At 34.8% G+C, this 18,101-nt stretch overlaps 1 protein-coding gene across 10 annotated transcripts in view; it reads left to right on the top strand.

Annotated features, from left to right (window-relative positions):
• DIAPH2 (diaphanous related formin 2) overlaps window positions 1-18,101 on the top strand; it is a 251,755-nt gene that overhangs the window by 175,013 nt on the left and 58,641 nt on the right. For 7 of the 10 annotated variants that reach the window (XM_075161966.1, XM_075161969.1, XM_075161962.1 and 4 more), the window contains one exon: window positions 7,598-7,693. In XM_075161966.1, the coding sequence (XP_075018067.1) occupies window positions 7,598-7,693 (96 nt within the window). Of the gene's footprint in view, window positions 1-7,597; window positions 7,694-8,799; window positions 11,063-14,319; window positions 16,713-17,795; window positions 17,931-18,101 lie in introns of those variants that run through there. The other 3 variants (XM_075161968.1, XM_075161971.1, XM_075161970.1) reach the window with 3 other exon arrangements.

The following is an 18,101-nucleotide window of genomic DNA, read 5'->3' on the forward strand; positions in this document are numbered from 1 at the left end:
GCAAGGATTTGCCTTGTTTTGTAAACTGACATGAAGTATAGGTTCACTTATCAGTCATACTGTCCTAACTTGTTCTCTTTTAATTAAAAAGTAAATAACAGTCATGAGAACACAGAAACACACTTTCCAAAAGACACTGAAAACTGACTTTTTAAAGTGAATATATTGCAATTAAAAATTCTGGTACTGCTTATGAATAAAAAGTCTTGTTTAAAAGTTTATACAGGACACACATTAGACTTCTGAAAAGTACTTAAAAGTTCAAAACAAAACAGGATAGTGCAAGATGTGAATAGAAGTATAATTTTGAAACCATTTGGAGAAGCAGGCAGGTATACAGCATGTGTTACCTAACGTGGTATTTGACCGGACTCTTTCAATAAGAGCCTAAATTTATGAAAAATTTCCTGGGAAGTTCCTGTAAAATTTTGCCCAAATGGCTGTGCAATACTTGACTCTTTTTATTAACTTAGATTAGTTTACAATTAGTATATTTGTAATAATAAGAGTCAAGATGTTTTGCAGAGTACCTGAGAGTATTGCCTTTACTGGCAAATGAAAGTGCAACAGTAAAATGTATGGGTATTCTTGTAGTAATCTTCACCTAGTCGGTGCAGGCAAATAAAAGGGAAAGCAGCAAAACACTCCAGAAATAAGAGCATGCTCCCAAGGCCTCTTGGAGTCTTAGCTGTGAATCTGAACTGAAGAAACCAAATAGATAGGAGGTGGATCATGTTTTGGATGCGTGGGCTGAATCTATTGTGGCTTCAAGTGAAGTGCAGTTTCTGCAACTTTAAAAGTCTAAGCTACTTTGTTGTTTGATTTTTATCATCAATAGCACTACCCCAGTTCTTAGATTACATTTAAGAATAGTAGTAGTTATTGGGGGTTTTTATGTTCTAATCAAAATAACCTCCTTTCTAGTGCAAACTCAAAAAGCAGTCGTCATGAAGGTCCTGAAAAAATCTGCTAGACAATAGATTATCATCTATCAAAAAGGTAGATGATAGGAGTCTACCTTTTTGATAGATGATAATATGCTGAAAGCTGACATAAAACTTTGTGCAATAGAGGCCACAAAAAGAAACTGAAATTGGTCTCACCACATTTCTAGTTCTTCCAATCTAAATCAGAGAGTTATGTTTCTAAATCCCTTCCTTGTCTAGTATGTGCTGAATGTTTTGAGCTGGGAAGAACGTGACTGTTGATTTAGTGCATGGAAATATAGCTGACATTTGGAGGCAATATATAGATAAAACCTCTTCCGAAGTTACTTGAAGACCTCACTTAAATCTATTCTTTCTTTGTGTTTTGTAATGGGGGTGCGGGGTGGGGGAGAAGGAAGTTAAAATATTTCAATACTTCTACTCAAAAAAATTTGAGTAAAAAAGGAAGCTAAGTATTTTAAAAATTCTGTTAAAAACAGTTCATAAGAAGTGAACTTGGCTTTAGGAAAATTGATACTTGTCATCTTGAAGAAGCTAAGGACCTATTTTTAGAACAATTCAGTGCGATTGTTTAGAGGAGAGAAATTAAAAACTCTCATGAAGTTGAAATCATCAGAGCTGGCCACTACCACAGAAGCAAGTTCAAGAATGCCTGCTGAATCAGTGGCAACCCAAGAAGTTAAATATTCCTATCTTTATGTAAAGTCTATGAAAGAGCTCTGATTTTACATACATTTGTCATTCAAGGTTCAGGTTAGGCCCTAAACAGAGCACTACCACATGTTTTCTAGTATAATCTTTCAGCATTGCTCTTTTAATTGCAAGAATTACTTTAAGAGCCTCATAGGCTACAACAGACTAAACACATTGCAGTTTCCAATATGAAATTTTGGCAGCAGTTATTTAAAAAACAAACAAACAAAAACAAACAAACAAAAAACCCAAGACCATAAAACCTATTGTCCTGACTCAGCTGTAGCTTTTATTGCTACTCAGGCTAGCAAAAGAATGATACTTTACCTGTATATTTTTTGTCAACTTCAATTTTCGTTTAATGATATGAGTTATAAACAGAAAAGAACATTATTTTGCATTTAATATCGGGAGGTATGCATGTTGGGGTCTCTTTTTGAGATTTAGATGAGATTTGTCAGGAAGTGATAAAGGAATATAATATTGACAAAAAGGATGCTAAATCTAACTTAAGGGTCGTATTTCATAAGGTGCTAGCAGTGATAGCAAAGGGAAATATTTTGTCTTCATCTCCATGTTGAAATGGTTCCTCTGAAACAGAGGAACCCTGTTGAAACAGAGAAAATGGCTACAGAAGCAGGTGAAGGATTGCATTTGCTCCGTGAAAAATCAGATAAGTAAACATTCTTCATCATTCTCAAGTGTTTGTTTTCTACCTTTGTAATACACTCCTCATGGTTAATTTAGCAGTGTACAGATTATGCTAAAATAAATTACCTACTATACTGAGGAATCTTAGTTCTACATCTATGTCAGATATAGTCATAATAAGAGCAGGCTGTTTCCAATAATTGTTTTAAAAAGTGAAGATACTTTAATTCCTCTGCTGTGTTCCAGAGGTAGGTTAAATGTCAGCTCCGTCTACTTATTTGTGTTGGGTAAAACGCCTGATGTGCTTGATGAGTTTTATCTCTGGACTGTGTTAACTGCTTGAACTGTTTTTACGCAAATTCTCATATAGTGGATACAAGCAGCATAGGGCATACAGAACAGCAAAGCATCTTGATTTTTTTTTTAACATTGCCATTCTTAAGTACTTGTTGAAGAGAGATTTCCATGTAAGGAGGGTGACAATTTAAAAACTTAAATGTACATACAAAGCAGAAGGGAGGCTCAGTCAGTGATAAAAGGACTTGTCTAAAAGCGGGGTTGAAATTTTTAGTCCTTCCCCATTTTTGTCATGTACGCTTTTTAAAGAGATGCCATCAATAAGGAGTTGCACGTTGATGCTTTAGGTACAGTGGCTTGAAAAGATCATGTGACTTATGGTCCTGCTATTGCCTGTGCTATGTCATGTAATTCCTTTCAGAATTTTTTGCTGCATCCTTAAAATCTCTAGACTTCTTTATTTCCACAGTCTTGTTTGGGAATGCATTCTAAAACACCATTTGTGATTGCAAAGATACTTCCACTTACTCAGCCTAAATGTTTTCCTGTTTGCTGCTGTACCAAAACAGCCCTCTCTTGGGGAAGTTATCTGTTGGGATGTTTCCTCTCTTGGGACTTTACACATTCTAAGCACAGAAGGAGGTTGTCGTACCCCTTTTCAGTAGCTTGTTAGAATCCACTCCCCTGGTTATTGTAAAGGCTTTTCCAGTTGTGATTTGTCTTCTGTGAATGCTGTAATCAAGCTTGTATACCACTACTACTGGAAATAGAGTATGCTGACTTTTTAACACACTGATCAAGACTGGTAATTCATCATTGTTTCTTTGGTCACCTCTTTATGTTGGAGCTCTTGGTTGTTCCTTAATTAAGAGCTCCTGGCTTGTGCCTGAAGTTATACACACTCATTCTATTTCTATTATTTTCATTTATTTTCTTATTCCAAATCTTACGCATGTTCTGATCTTATCTTCCAAAATGGTAGTATTTCGTATTTTTATGTCATCTGTTGTTATAGCAAATCCACTAACTAGGTTTTCAGAAAAATTCAGGTGATAAGCTCTCAAATGTTAAAGGTTCCTATCTATAAACAACCTTTTGTTGTTACTTAGCCAGATATTTTGCTAATGAACATCTTTTGCAACTTCCATTAATTAATGAATTAAGCAGCCATTATATCAAATGTTGAAGACCAAATAAATGAGAGAGGGACCTTTTCTAGCCAAATGAAGTTTAGTATATAGCATTAACAGAAACCATAAACCATAAATTTAGTCTAATATCTTTGGCAGAACCATAATCTCATAATCTTGTGTTCTGTTGTCTTCAAAATTTGTTTGAAAGGCCTTTCATACTGCCAGGTGAAGACCATCGTACTTTTTTTTTCCTCAGCTAATGTTTTGTTTTTTCTTGTAAACAAATTCTACATTTGCTATTCTCAAATAATAATAATAGTAGGTATTTGGTCATTTCAGATGGCACATTAATTTCGTGGAGATTTGCAATTTGCTTCCACATCAGCGGAGAGAACTTAATATTAGCTGATTTGGCATTACTCATCCATGGTCATTTATCTGTTTTGTCTTTGTTCCAAGGGTTAGTACTACTTATGTGCATTAACATCGAAGTTTATGTTGGGATTATTATACATCTCTAGCAATAGTCACTGTTCTGTTTGTAATACTGTCTTTCACCCCTCAACCCCACCCTTTTCTACATCCAAATCTTCAGATTCCGATTTAATTTCTTATGGTTTATCAAATCTCCTTTTTTGAAATTGGAAGACTAGTTCTAGAGTACTAATGTTTATAATGTCATTTAACATAAAAATCTGACCACAAATACTAAATGCTTATTACGACCAGTTCATCTAAAGTCTGTTATTATTTATAAAAGCAAAGTGTAAAATCCAGAGTATTGCCTTTATACATAGCAAATTTGTTTACAGGTGCATGATATGACTATTTCTCAGCATTCATAACTGGATGGAGCTTATGCCAGTCTTTTTCGTATATACTTTCATGTTATGGCCTGCTCTAATTTCTTTTTCTTTTTTCCTTCTTCTGTTCTGTTTCCTATGACTGGTCAAAAATTATGTAAAGTTTAGGTATCTTGATATTAAGATTGTCTGCTCATCCCAAATGTGACTTTATTTGTTCATTGTATTACATCTTTTTTCTCTGTCTGTGCCTCTCAGCTTGCTTGGGGCTCTTCAGCAGTGTAAGAAGCAATAATATTCTATGGAAGAAGAAAGTTATTTTTATCTTCATTATTATCAAAGTGGCCAAAATCTGTTAACTAACATTGGTGTAAATTGTGGGACCTGCGAGAGGAGGAGTCTTACTGTAACCCCTAAAAACGCACCCATTTTCCAAACAGGCTGCAGATTTGGTTTAGCACATGCAATAGAATATTAGTGTGAAATCCGAATGAAAACAAATTGGGCTTGTAGTTAACATATCAAATAATGATTAAGAATTTTTTTGCCTTTTCATTTCTGTTTAATACCTGTAGTAAATCTGGCTCTTTGCTAAGGCTAATCAAAACCTTAGAGAGCCAGTCATAAGATGGAAACAGCTTGCAAATTTTTTTGCATGGAAGCATACATTTGCTCTCTCTTTAATGCTTGGGACCAACTTGGAAGAGAAAGAATGGGGAAGAAAATCAATTGTTCCAAGTGAAACCCCTATCCTTGTGTACAATGGAAGATATCTGAAAGAGAAATAAGGATTATGTTTTTTATTTCCCCTGACAATTTTTCTCAGTTTAGAAACTTCTAGTAGTTTTTGTCTTTGTTTCTGATTTGTGTCTAGAGGGTGCTGTAGGTAATATTAAAAAAAAAAAAAAAAGGCAAATCAAGGAGATAGCTGGTAATATGTGAAGTACCTCAGCAAGAACTGTGGGGAAAGGCTGAAATTTCTGGTGAATTCTATTTATGAATTTTAATGAAGGCTAACTGAAAATGCAGCTCTTTGTCCAGTTCCCACTTAATCACCTGACGACTTTGATTAAGATACAGTGCTGAGATCAGACCTAGCATGAATTTTACTTTGAGGAGTTAAAAAACTCATCAGTGTGTTCTACAGCTTCCTTAATTCATATGTCTTTATATTGTAGGTTTTGATATTCCAAAAATAGGGTGGTTTTTAGCAGTTGCAGTAATTAGCAGGTAGAGTAGCACACTCAGCAAAAAAGAAGTGGAAGGCTGCATAAACGTTTATGAAGTATTGAAGGATTTTTGTCTTTTTGAATAAATTCTGCCAACTCTTATTTTTAATGAAGATCGAATGATACTGTAATTTTTCTATGCATAAAATATTCTAACATATTAACTAATTTTATGTATTACAGTCACATTCATTAAATGTTTTAGACAAACTTGGTGTGTATTAGTTTGGACAGAGTGTATTCACAGCCCTTTGATTTAGAAAATAAATTTAATACAGAGCCAACAGTAAATCAATGAATAAGCATGTGTAGGATAAGGAACACAAAGAAAAATAATTATGTTGTGTGCTTTAAACAAGATTCTGGCCGTGTATATTTGAGTGTGAATAGAGAGAAGCTAATTTACTCTACATATTTTGCAGGAGCTTAGGTTTTTTAAGGGTTTTAGATGGAATGTAATTAAAACTGGTATTTCAGAGTCTTCTGCTGGTTGCTACTCTTGCTCTGCTCCCTTTCATCTTACACCGGAGAGAACTTTATGCATGTGTTGTATATTATAGATAATGGTTTAAATTACGTTGATGTATAATTTAAATTTATCAAGTAGTTACACTGATGATCATCGTGTAGAAATTTGAACCAAGTACTGTTTTAGGATTGGCGTGCTCTTATATCACGTCTGGATTTAGTCTAATAAATCTAGATGTAATAGAGAACCAGGGCAGAATACCTTTTGCATTAATAACCTGCTTTTAAACTTGAACATTTGAGAGCTTGAATGTGCATTTAACCTCCTACACTTTGTGTGAGTCAGAAGTGTTTTACTGTAATGTAAATCTTTTGCATAAAGTAATTATCTTCCCACTCTGTGATGGGGAAATTTATATTAACTTGAAGTCTGAGAGATGTGAATAAAATGTCCACCTACCTGCTGAGTCTAGTCTATATTTTAGTTTTGGGTTATAACACAGACACGTGAACAGAAAAAGAGGCATTCATCAGTAGTTTTGTAACATTGCAGTTCTTTGACCTCTATTTCTCATGCTGTTAAATGCTGCTATCAACTGTTAATAACAGACTTAAATGCAAAGGAAGTTAAAGACTTAAATACGTAAAAAAGAAATAATCTTTCTACCCAGATTTCCATAATGCACCATAAAGTCCAGCAATTTAAAGACTATAGGTTAGATTGGATATGAAAAAAAGCATGAGAAAGATTTAGCAGAAGTAGAATTCAGCTTTTAAGAAATGTTATGCCACTTACTTTCACGGCATGATTCTCCCCTCTTTGTTCTTTCCTTACCTTACCTTAAGATCATCCATGGTATACTGTTACATGTGTAGTGTATGGCGTATGTATCCTTGCATGTTGTGTAGATAATTTTTTTTTTTCGAGGATTTAATGCATTGTAAAGACAGGAGGCAACTTATAAAATATTTGCAGTACTACAATATTTAACTTTCTGCCATTCAGTTTCATCAGATTTTCCATGTGCGTTGATTAAATCGAAGAGAGATGACCTGTTTCTACTTCAGGAAGAGAATTTAACAGTGAAACAGCAGTATTCACCACCAGCTGTCTATCTGCATGCTGAAGGTGTCATCAATAATGCACAAGATAACATCTCTAAGTTGAAAGAACATTAGGATTGGCATCAATTTTACTTAATAGAGCATCATACGCAAACTAGACAGTGATACTTGAAGCACTGACAGCATCCATTACATTAAAATGTATATGTCTTTTATTTTGAAGCGTTATGCAAACTTGACAACACTTTTTTTCTTTCTAAAGTCTGATTTGAGTTGCTCTCAGATTAATATTATTTTTCTCTTATTCTCAGAGGGTGATGAGACGGGAGTGATGGATAGTCTGCTTGAAGCCTTGCAGTCAGGAGCAGCATTCAGAGATCGCAGGAAACGAACACCAAGAGGACAGGGTAAGATGCTTTCTAAAAACTTTTAATAATGAGCTGCGTGGTTAAAAGATGTTTTGAAAGATTTACCAACAGTTTTCGCTGAAAACTGTTGAGCTACTGTTGGTCGTTGAGCTACTGTGAAAACTTAGCATGATCTTTGTGATCATGGATTTTTAACTTGATAGCTCTATCTTCAGATAACTATGGGCTCTAAGATACAACAAGGGTTCCTGTTGTGTTTGAAATGGCCTTTAAAACATTGCTGCACAAAGTATGTTTGTCTTAATCTTTAAAACCGTAAGTATAATTAATTTATTGTAGGTGGCACTGTGAAAAATATTAGCTTCTTACACCAATAAGAGTTTGGGCATATAGCTGATAGTCTTTTTCAAGCCCTGGTCTTAGATATGTTCTGGTTTGGTTGGAAGCTATAGTGTGTGTAGTCATAAAAGTCAAATTACAATAAAGTAGCTTCATTTTCTTGAGGAGACAATGGTATTGTACTGAATTTAGTCTGGTTTACTGGTTTAGTCTGAACAATTATTGATTCCTGCAAATTTGGTTTTGAGAAAATTTGAGAAGTCTAAGCAACTGCAGTGTTTCCTCTATTCACTTCTCTGCTTATGATATGCCAGTTGCATGCAGTTTCTGAACTGCATTTACTCTGCAGTTACTTATTGTCAAAGCTCATGGTAGTATACTGCATTTTGAAATTTTTCATTTAAAACGTGTTACAGTAAAAAATACAGTCTTAAAAATTTACAGGTGAAAAATTATAGTTATTTGGCATAAAATCAAAAGCTTATGTTGGATACGTGCTGCTAAAGGTTTGGCAAAATGGAGTCATCTTATTTTATAAAGAAGCCACGTATATCTACCTAATCCTCGATGAGGTAGGGTTAGATTTATGTTGGCTGATTTTTTGTTTTAGAGGAACAGAAGAGTAAAGGCAAATTCTACTGCCCTCTTTCATCTAGCTAGCAAAGATGGTATATAATTATTTTTAATTTGCCATATGCCTGATCTTATGGAAAAAGTAAAAATAAGTTACATATTTTGTTCATACTAGGAAATTAATTCTACAGTTCCAGTATCATTCTTAATTCAGAGCTTGTTTCTGCTCTCAGATCAGAACTGAAAGAACTCTTCGATCAAAATATATTTTTTTCCGTATCTTGAGAAATATCAATGTGAGAGATGGTCTCTCTGTGTTGTGGCTTGAGGAGAGATTTGTCATCCAGTGATGACAAAGAAAAGCTTCCCAGGGACCAAAGGAGATTGCGCAAAATCTGCTGCAGCTGAGAAAGCCAAAGAGATGACTGAACTCAGTTCCAAAAAACCAGTTACTCCTCTGCAACAATAGGGGGCAGAGCTAATTAAAAATCCCTTTTATTTCTCTTCTGTTTCATATAGTCACTTTCTGTGTGTTTGAAATTTCATTGTGTCAGTTTATATTCTAGTGGGGTCTGGCTTTTACGTTTAAGGAGTTGATTGACTTTGGGGAACTTGCTGTGAGACAAGGTCTAGATAATCTGTTTCCAAGCTCTGGCCAACTGTAAGTCTTCTCTTAAGTGGATAAGACCATTATGTAAGGTTTTCAGGGGGTAGCTAAAAATTTAGACAGGAGGCAATAAATGTTAGTCCCAGTCAAGTATCTGGTTTAAACTATGTACATTTCCTCATGTGATTTAGGAACATACATGACATCTAGTCAGTACCTTGTCTACAAACCAGAAGATACTTTAAAATATGGCTATGACATCTCTAAGCAGTGAATTATAGCATTAAAAAAGCAGGGACCATGTTTACAAACTTCTGTATCTCTGCTTAAAAAATTGAAGGGACAATGACATTTTTCTCATTGATACTATCAATAGACTCTGGGTGTTCTGGAGTTTCATCCAGTGAGATTTTTATAAACAGTTAACTCCATGTCTCCTATGGTTCAGTGGAAGGAAGAAAAAAGTAAATAAGAGCTATGGAAAGAAGAGGTTGGGGGATTTCTGGGCTTGCTGGCTCATTTGGTTGTGATTGGCAAGCATATAGCAAATAGTATAGTACTGTCTATATATGGTGCACAATGTAGGAGTTTTCAGTATTTTATTGATAGCTTGCTGCACTCTCTGTAATCAGCATGTATTCTTAACACACAGAAAAGAAAAATATAGGTGCTGCTCTTTTGAAAGTTAGACTTGTACAGCAAAGTTTTGAACTTGAACTTGTCTTGGTAGCCGTCTTGGTCTGAGAAGAAAAATCGTTGGTTTCTGCCTGTTTGGACACAGATTTCATTTTTGTGTGTCAGTTATGGCTTTCTCGCTCCCGATATCAGTATTCTAAATCTAGTGAGGAGAAAAAACGACTTTTGCCTGCTTACTTTTTGCAGTTTTATTAATTACTTGGTAACAGGTAGCCCCTACAGAAAGCCTAAAACCAAAACAAATGAAAAAACAAACAAGAAAATGCCCCAGAAAACCGCTCAGCAACACAGTAAGTTCACTTGCGGACATTTTCATGTATGTGCTCTAGATCTGTCTTGTTGTCAACTTGCTTATTCTGTTTGCACCTACTCAGGGTGCAAATGAAAACTATAGAAGGTTACAACCCTCTCAATGATTACAACCAGTAGACCATGAAAATTTGGTTGTATTTTCTTCCAGTGGTTTCACAGGGTAAATTTAACTCAAAGGAGCAAACTGTAGCATCGCTACTAGTGGCATTCTTGATCAGTTTGACTGAAAAGGGAAAAAACCCAGAACTTTCCAAAAGAAAAATTTCTGCAATGGTGTGTGTTCATTGCTAGCTTTAACTGAGTGGGTTGGACCTAGGACGGATTTCATTTGGATAACAGAGCTCCTATTACTATAGACCTACAACTACCCTAGAAAAGTGTCGCTCTACCAAAGCGCTCTACCATTAGCCTTTTTTACAGAGGTCACTGGTGTACCTTGTAGCATATATTTGTGCTCACATGGTCATGTCTTTAAAATATTTAAAGAGTAAGAAACAGACTGACTGGGTAAGAGATGGAGTTAGGAAGGGAATGGTGCTCTGTTAGTCTAGAATGGTAGCCCTACGCAGGGGGAACTTCTCAATATCGCAGTTTTTCTGCTGGGCAAAAAAATTTTGGTGAAATGTACAGGCAGGTTTGTAAAAGTAAGACTCATTTAAAATATGTTTAACCGCATTCATTTTGTTTGTTTGCTAAGCCTGTAAATTAAAAGCTACATTTTAATGGGTTGCATTATAACTATAGACTTTTCCAGTAAAAATCTTTTTGTTATCAGGTCATGGAAGTTATAATAAAAAATTCCTGTCTTCCTCCCCCAGTTTTTAATTTCATTGTTTTCTTATGTATTCTTTATCTAGACTTTTCAATGTGAAAAAAGTTTCTGTGTGGTTTCTCTCTCCTAAGCTTATTACTGTATCTTTATTGTTTCTAGCTACTGGATTTTAAGTATAGAGTTTGTCCTTTTAGTAGATTGCTTTGCTTATAATAGAGGCTATAAAATAATAATTAAAAATCAGTTTCTAGAAATGTTCCTTCCTCTTCCAAAAATATACTTGCTTTTTGCAAGTTTGCTAATATTGGAATGAGAGTATAGTAAAGAATGGCATTAGGTGGCGTTCATCAGAGGGTACCCATTTAAAATGTATGTCCTGCACTACTATTGCACCAATTATCCCTGACCTTTTTTTCTGGCCTTGGAGTATATTATTAAAGAAGACTGATGCAGGAATATTTTCTCTCTAATATTAGTTTAAGTAAATTTCTGCATAGAGCTAACTATTTTGTTAGGGTTCTTTTTGTTAAGCTGCGAAATTTTTTGCCGTGGAATTTAATTTTTTCAGAAATGTTAATGACTAGTGCCCTCTCCTATATATCCGAACTATTGCAACTGCAGTGATAGTATGTGCTATTATTTTTGTAGTCTTTCACTCCGGGAAAGCATAGCTATAAGGAACATGCATGCAGGTTCTTTCAGCTTTAGATTTCAGTGTAAAGTATATTTATCAAGTATTTAATGTGGTCTGTTAGTACACATGCATCAAAATCAAATCAGTACAGTGAGATGCGTAGGAGGCACAATTTAGGAACTTCTGAATTTGGTGTTATTGAGAGTTGCTACACTGTCATTACTATTTCCATATTAACAGTACACCTTGAGAGTGAAAGAGAAAGAATGAATCTTCCTTGTTTAGTTTCAACATGTAATTTGAATCTTTTATGCAAGCCATCTGAAATGCTGCCACCGCTTGTTTAACTTCTGTAAGATAAAAAGGAGTTGAGGCAATGGAATGGAATGGAAACTTTTTAATGACTTTTGATAATTTTCAGATGGTGTTCAGACACTTCCTTTACTTTAAAATATGCTTTTTTTTAAAAAAAAAAAAGTAGGTGCATATTTTACATCGAAGTTCATCAGAATTCTAATAAAAAGGTTATAGTTTTAGGAATTTTGTGTCTTCTGCTGGAAGACATAGCTATGCTTAAAATTAAAGGCTGACTTCTATGTTTACATTTGTGTTGATTATATTAAATAAATCCTTGAGATTTAGATTTTGGGGTGCACGATCCTTATTTACGTAAAACACATTCCAATAAAAATCTTCCGTTAAAGCATATCTGCTTTACTGAAAGCATTGTGAATCATTTTGTATGTGGCAGTTTTGTAAATAAACTGATTTTTGACATGCTTATATCTGTCTGTGAATTGATGAAAAGATTTATCAGTGTTAAAATCCAAAAATATGGTAGGTGCACTTCTAACAGATCATGATTTGTGCTCAGCTAAAATGGTGTTTGAGCAGCCTTGTTTGCTGTCTTTCAGCTGAACAGTGTGTCATCGTCTTTACCATTAAGTATCAGTTATGAAGTTAGAAATATCCATAATGGACTATTAAAATGCTAGTCTCAAGTTTAAAAAAACAGTATATATTTTAAATGTATTTGGTCATCTTTTTAAACATCCCATGGTAAAGAACTAATATTCCTATTGTTATGTTCAGCTAGCATCTCTTAATTTTTTGTTGTTTTACTTTGAGAAGCTAAGTGTTTAGAAGTATGTTTTGCTATCTCAGTTACATAATGGAGGTTTTTTGCTTGCAGTCAGGAATCGTGGACTAATGAGACTTACACGTATGATCTAAGTGCTTCGGAATTATCACAACTATAATAGCAAGAGCTAAACAAGGATCACCAGAAACTTACTGGTTTTTCCATCAAGGCATTATTGTGAGATTTAAGTTTGCTTTTATTATTTGCTAAATATAAATATGGGTTTTGTAAGGAAAATCTATTTATAGTACTATTCAAATTGAGTCTTAGCAAATTACTTTAGTCCAGAGAGCTCCATAAACAGTCCCAAAGCTATTTAAAAATAGGTATTTGTGGTGTAATCTGTTTTTACTGTGCATGCATTTTGGCTTATGATTTTTGTAATTAAAGGAGTAATATTAGATAATATATTATTCTGGTGGCTTAGCATGAAAGCAACAGCTGTTCTATGCAGAGGTTTTACTTGGCATTTCAGAAGAATTCTACTTACAAGTGGGGTGAAGGAGAAGTGGTGAAAAGGAGAGCGGGGAAAAAGGAACTAAAGCAGACTTTAACCTCCAGCCTGCTTGGACTGGATTCTCCAGGTTTTTAGATGAACAACATCCTTCAGCATGAAGGGAATGAAGAGGCTCTGAAAACACCTCATGACCAATAAGTGTATGGACATAAAGACAAAAATTTAAGAATTGTATACATTTGAACAATTGTTTTCACCTGTGTCACTGTGTTAATTACTCTTCTCTAGAGCAAGTATTGAAGATTGATTAGTTGTCTTTCAAATCGATTCTCTGGTCTTAGTGTGCATGAGATTGTTCACATGTCAACACAGAATGTGTAAAGTACTTACAAATGTTTGGTAAGCTAGACAGACCTAGAGAAGTGATATTGTGAACTCTAGACTTCGCATATATTGCTGCTGCTTTGTCTAATTCTAGGTTGTTACTTGCCATTTTAATTTATTTTTTCTAAGACAATTTTATCTGAATAAATGAAAATATGCCATGAAGTGGCAATAGCATATACACATTCTAAAAAATATCCTTGAAAGAGATGGAGGTGTATAATTGTTATTAATTACATGTGAGTTTGTCATTCATCTAAAGCATTTAATAACTTACACAAGGCTAAGGAGAGTTATTTACCCCTTGCTTTCATTAGTGTAAGTGCTTAAAAATGCATTTCAGCATAGTATGAAAAGTATTCCCTAAGTTCCTCTGGAACAGCATTATGTAAAATTTACACTGAAAGTATCAGAACATTTTTCAAGTTTTAGTATTTTAAAAAATTAACACTGGTGTTACTTTACTCATCAAATTGTCCTAAGCTCCCAAAATATAGAGTTCTAATTTTTTGTGACTTAAGACACAGCAGAGTGCCTGTTTCTTTCTGAAGTAAAAACACATTGCCCATTAATGGTGATGAGAATTACATGGAAGTATTGAGGATTATTCTGCAGCCTCGTGACATTTGTAAGTTCCATCATATAACATCTGAGATTATGCCAGCCAGTTGCAGGACTGTGCCAATTGCTTCAGACATTGAAACTGTTATATTTCTTTCTTTGAAGTTGTTTTTGTCTGTTTCATCATAGGACTCTGAAGGTACCCAGAACAGCTGTAGAGTTAATACAGAGTGTATGAAGTGTTGACTTGGCACAGTTGCTCCCGAAGCTCTTAAAAGCCTTTAGAATTCCAAAAGCCTTTTTGAATGTCCTATGTTGTGAAGTAGATTTTTAGAACTAAAACAAAGCTTTGCTCAGAACCAGAGAATTGTTCATAGTAACCAGCCTCTCAAAAAGTGTAATCCAGAAGGAGGTTGCCAAGTTCACGTGGTAGAATTTTGTGTGAGTTGGAAGTCACCCACAGTTCTGAATTTTTTTTTTTTTTTAAAGTCACACTGAATCTGAAAACTGTTCTATTTTAATGAGGTGTGTCTTGCTAGATGTTAAGGCCTACATTTCTAGGGATGGATAGCTGAGTTTTGGCTACATCTGTATGTGGTAGCTGAAGTTAGAGAAACTGCTTTTACACACAGAGAAAGGATGTTCATGCATTCATTTACCAACTACATAAGTTGTAATGAATGGTATGCAAGGCTAACTTAATTTGCATTTGGACATTTGAATTTTCTTTGTCAGCGCTGAAGCTGTTATCATGCAATTATTGTGAAACACTTCTATTTGAAAACATACCACAGTATACCACAGTACTGTTTACTGAAGTAATGCCCATTGGTTTTAATATTTTAATATATATACATAATGAATGTAAAGGAAAGGAAAGAGATGCAAATCAGTGTTGCAGTGTATGACTTGGTAGCAGATTAATTTAACTGACTTTGGGTCAAAATGGTTATTTTGCAGCTAGGGATGCTTTCTGTTCCATCCTGTTCAAGGCACAGTAGTGTAGAATTGACAGTCCTCTAACTTCAGCACGGAGAGACTGTCCCAGGTTTTTTTTACTAGTGGTTGTCATCTTGATTGTAACAACTTAATGAGTTTACTTTCTGCAGAGACAATATTCACTCTACTGGTTATGACGTAACAGAACAAATAATGGAAATTCTAATTTTCTTGTTGCATTATCAGGAGAAAATGAGATTCTCTGCTCAGCATACCCAAAATAATAGTGTTTAGTTACAAAGTACTGATATCATCTTAGCAGTAGACACATACTGTGTGAGAAGCCAGAATCTCAGTTGCTGTATAGTGCCATAATTCTTTTTACTTTACTGACCTTTTTAGTTTAATAATCTGTGACAGGTTAAATGAAGGATCTAAGCCAGGGTGTGCAATGACAGAAGGACAGGTAGAGGCCAGCAGTCCCTGTTGGAGAAAGAGTCTAAAAAGATTTGTAAAAACAATAGAAAAGCTCTGCCAAGAGAAAGAGGTAGGAGGACATTACATATGGACTTGACAATGTAACCTACCAACTTTGGGGGTTTTTTTAAATCTCTCTTCTCTATTTACTTTTACATTTTAAGTCCCTGATTCTCAAAAAAAAAAAAAGTCAAGGTGACTTGAACGTACTGTACCATCTTTGTCTTAACCCTTTTCTCCAGCAACTTTTTCATACATTTTTATAGTGCTTTATCTGAAGTACTTTTGCCCTGAAATCATAGTCTTTTATTTTCCAATTACAGTAGGTTCTCAATGTTTTAAATTTCTTATCTGGGGGAAGGTTTGTTAAAAGCAGTCTAATGGATTCCTGCCCCACCCCCCCGTGTTTTATTCTGAAGTCAAACAAGTGATGGGTTTAAAAGAGGGTATTGTTGGTATTACTCTGTATTCATTGTGTTGTCTTTATCTGAAAATCTGAAAGCTCTTTACAGAAGTGGGCACTACTCCCCCTTCCATAATTTAACAGATGAGTAAACAAATGCCATTGTTCTGCCATCTTTCAAAGCTAGCATGCCCTAGCACTGGTGCTGAAAGAGCAGTCTTGCTCTGGCAGCTTTTTTTTTTTAAGCTTGTAATAAATTCAGTGATTCGGTTTCACTTTGTGGCTAGCCAAACCTTTATTTGACTCTCTAGAGGGTCTGTTCTTCATGCAACAAGCTGTACATAAGTCCAGAGTATATTGCAGGCAGAAGTAGGCTGAACAGCCAGCCAGTCTGAAGCCAGCTAACTACCAGTCAGTTTTCTAAATGCTCTTTAGATTTGGCTAAGGCAGCACTGATCCCAGCCCAGTGAAGATCTTTGGAGGCTCTGAAACAGTGCACAAACACAACTATGTCGGCTTATGAGTGACTTGCAGTGTAGCAAAGGCAAGTTCATCTGTCTGCAGAAGACCCAATTGGCATCCTTCATTTTCTTTATAATAGTTGAAGGAGTAAAAAAATCCTGTATGTGTATCAAGAAAATAAGTTAAAAAGCATTAAGTAGTGTCCTTTTTTATCGATCTTTTAGGAATCCTGAAATTATATTTGCATGTAAGTTTTCTTGGGGCTTAACGTGGAATGGTGCATTATAATTACAATGGAACTAGAAAAATGTCTCTGCAGTATTCCTAGTTTAATGCATTTTTGTATACAGAAATACTTGGAGAGAAAAAAGTGGAAATATTCAAGCCAGATAGAACTGTGTAGTTCTCCGCTATCTAGGAAAACATTCAAACTACTGATATGCGTTGGGGGAAAATACAGCATTACTTTCAATTTAGGAAAGGGTCATATGCAGCATAGAACATTCTTAAAAGTGTGGCCTCAAATTCTGTCAGTACAGTGTTTAAAGGGGAAAAAGAAGCTTATAAGAAATCTAAAATGTTACTCTGTGTGTGTATTTATAAAATCAGGTGGAGTTCCTTATTGTTCAGTTGAAGGAATCATTATAGATCATGAGTTTGTTTAATCTAAACAGAGCAAAAGTCCTTATTGAGGGGCAAATGTCAGGGCGAGTGACAGAAATACCTAGAATAGGCACTGTTGTGTATGGCTGCAGCAATTATGAGACTTGGTGGATACTGTGCTTGTTACAGACCCTGGGCAATTGCTGCTTATTGCATCCTTTTCCCCTCTGGAGCAGACCATGTTTCTGTCTCCTTATAGCTTAAGTATCTTGCTTATTTCTTGCAGAGAAAGAGAAATGTTGTTTTATTTATGTTCAGCTTGTTCCTTGCATACCTTATTGAGATTTATTGCATGGTGGGTTTGGTGATGTCTTTGTAATGGCCATCTTCAGCAGTTGGTTGAATGCCTTTTTTAGGTAAGTCAGCTGAGACTAATTTGAGGGTATTACTATTTTTCTTCTTGAAAGTTTCAGCGACAGGGAAGAACCTTTTTTAGTTTTTTGTTCTACATAGCATTCAGTAGGTTAGTTTTTGGGAGATGTGAGCAGTTTAGGTGTATTAATCAATCCCTTATAAACACTTGTCTGTCAATATTTTATTCTGTACACTGACTTCTGTAATTCTCATTTAGCTTAATTTTTACAGAAGACTGTTTCTAGACAAACATTAATAATTTCTGATGGAAATGTGCTGTAAGTTAGATGATACTGGTCAAGTTTCAATGTTCCTATTAAGATTTTCATGCAAAAGAGCAATTTTTAATGTATTAATGTATTTTTAGTGTGCTGTAATGAAGGATTAAGCTACTGAACTGGAGAGTACTACTGCAAATACAAGATCAAAGAATGGAAGTCAATGATAAACAACAGAAAATATCATGAAACAGAAGAATTTGCCTGTGAAAAAGTGGAATAGTTCAGCTGAGGAAGCAAACTAGTCTTATTTAGAGTTATAGATAAGATTTTGTGATCTGTGTTATTTTTTTCTATGCTTAAACTTTTGCTATTATTATGATGTTAGTTAGAGGCATGCTACCAAAAAACATCCTTTGATCTTTATAACTTATTACAAGTGGAAGATTTTACCA

The sequence above is a fragment of the Calonectris borealis genome, chromosome 13, assembly GCF_964195595.1.
Source record: "Calonectris borealis chromosome 13, bCalBor7.hap1.2, whole genome shotgun sequence".
Lineage (NCBI taxonomy): Eukaryota > Metazoa > Chordata > Aves > Procellariiformes > Procellariidae > Calonectris > Calonectris borealis.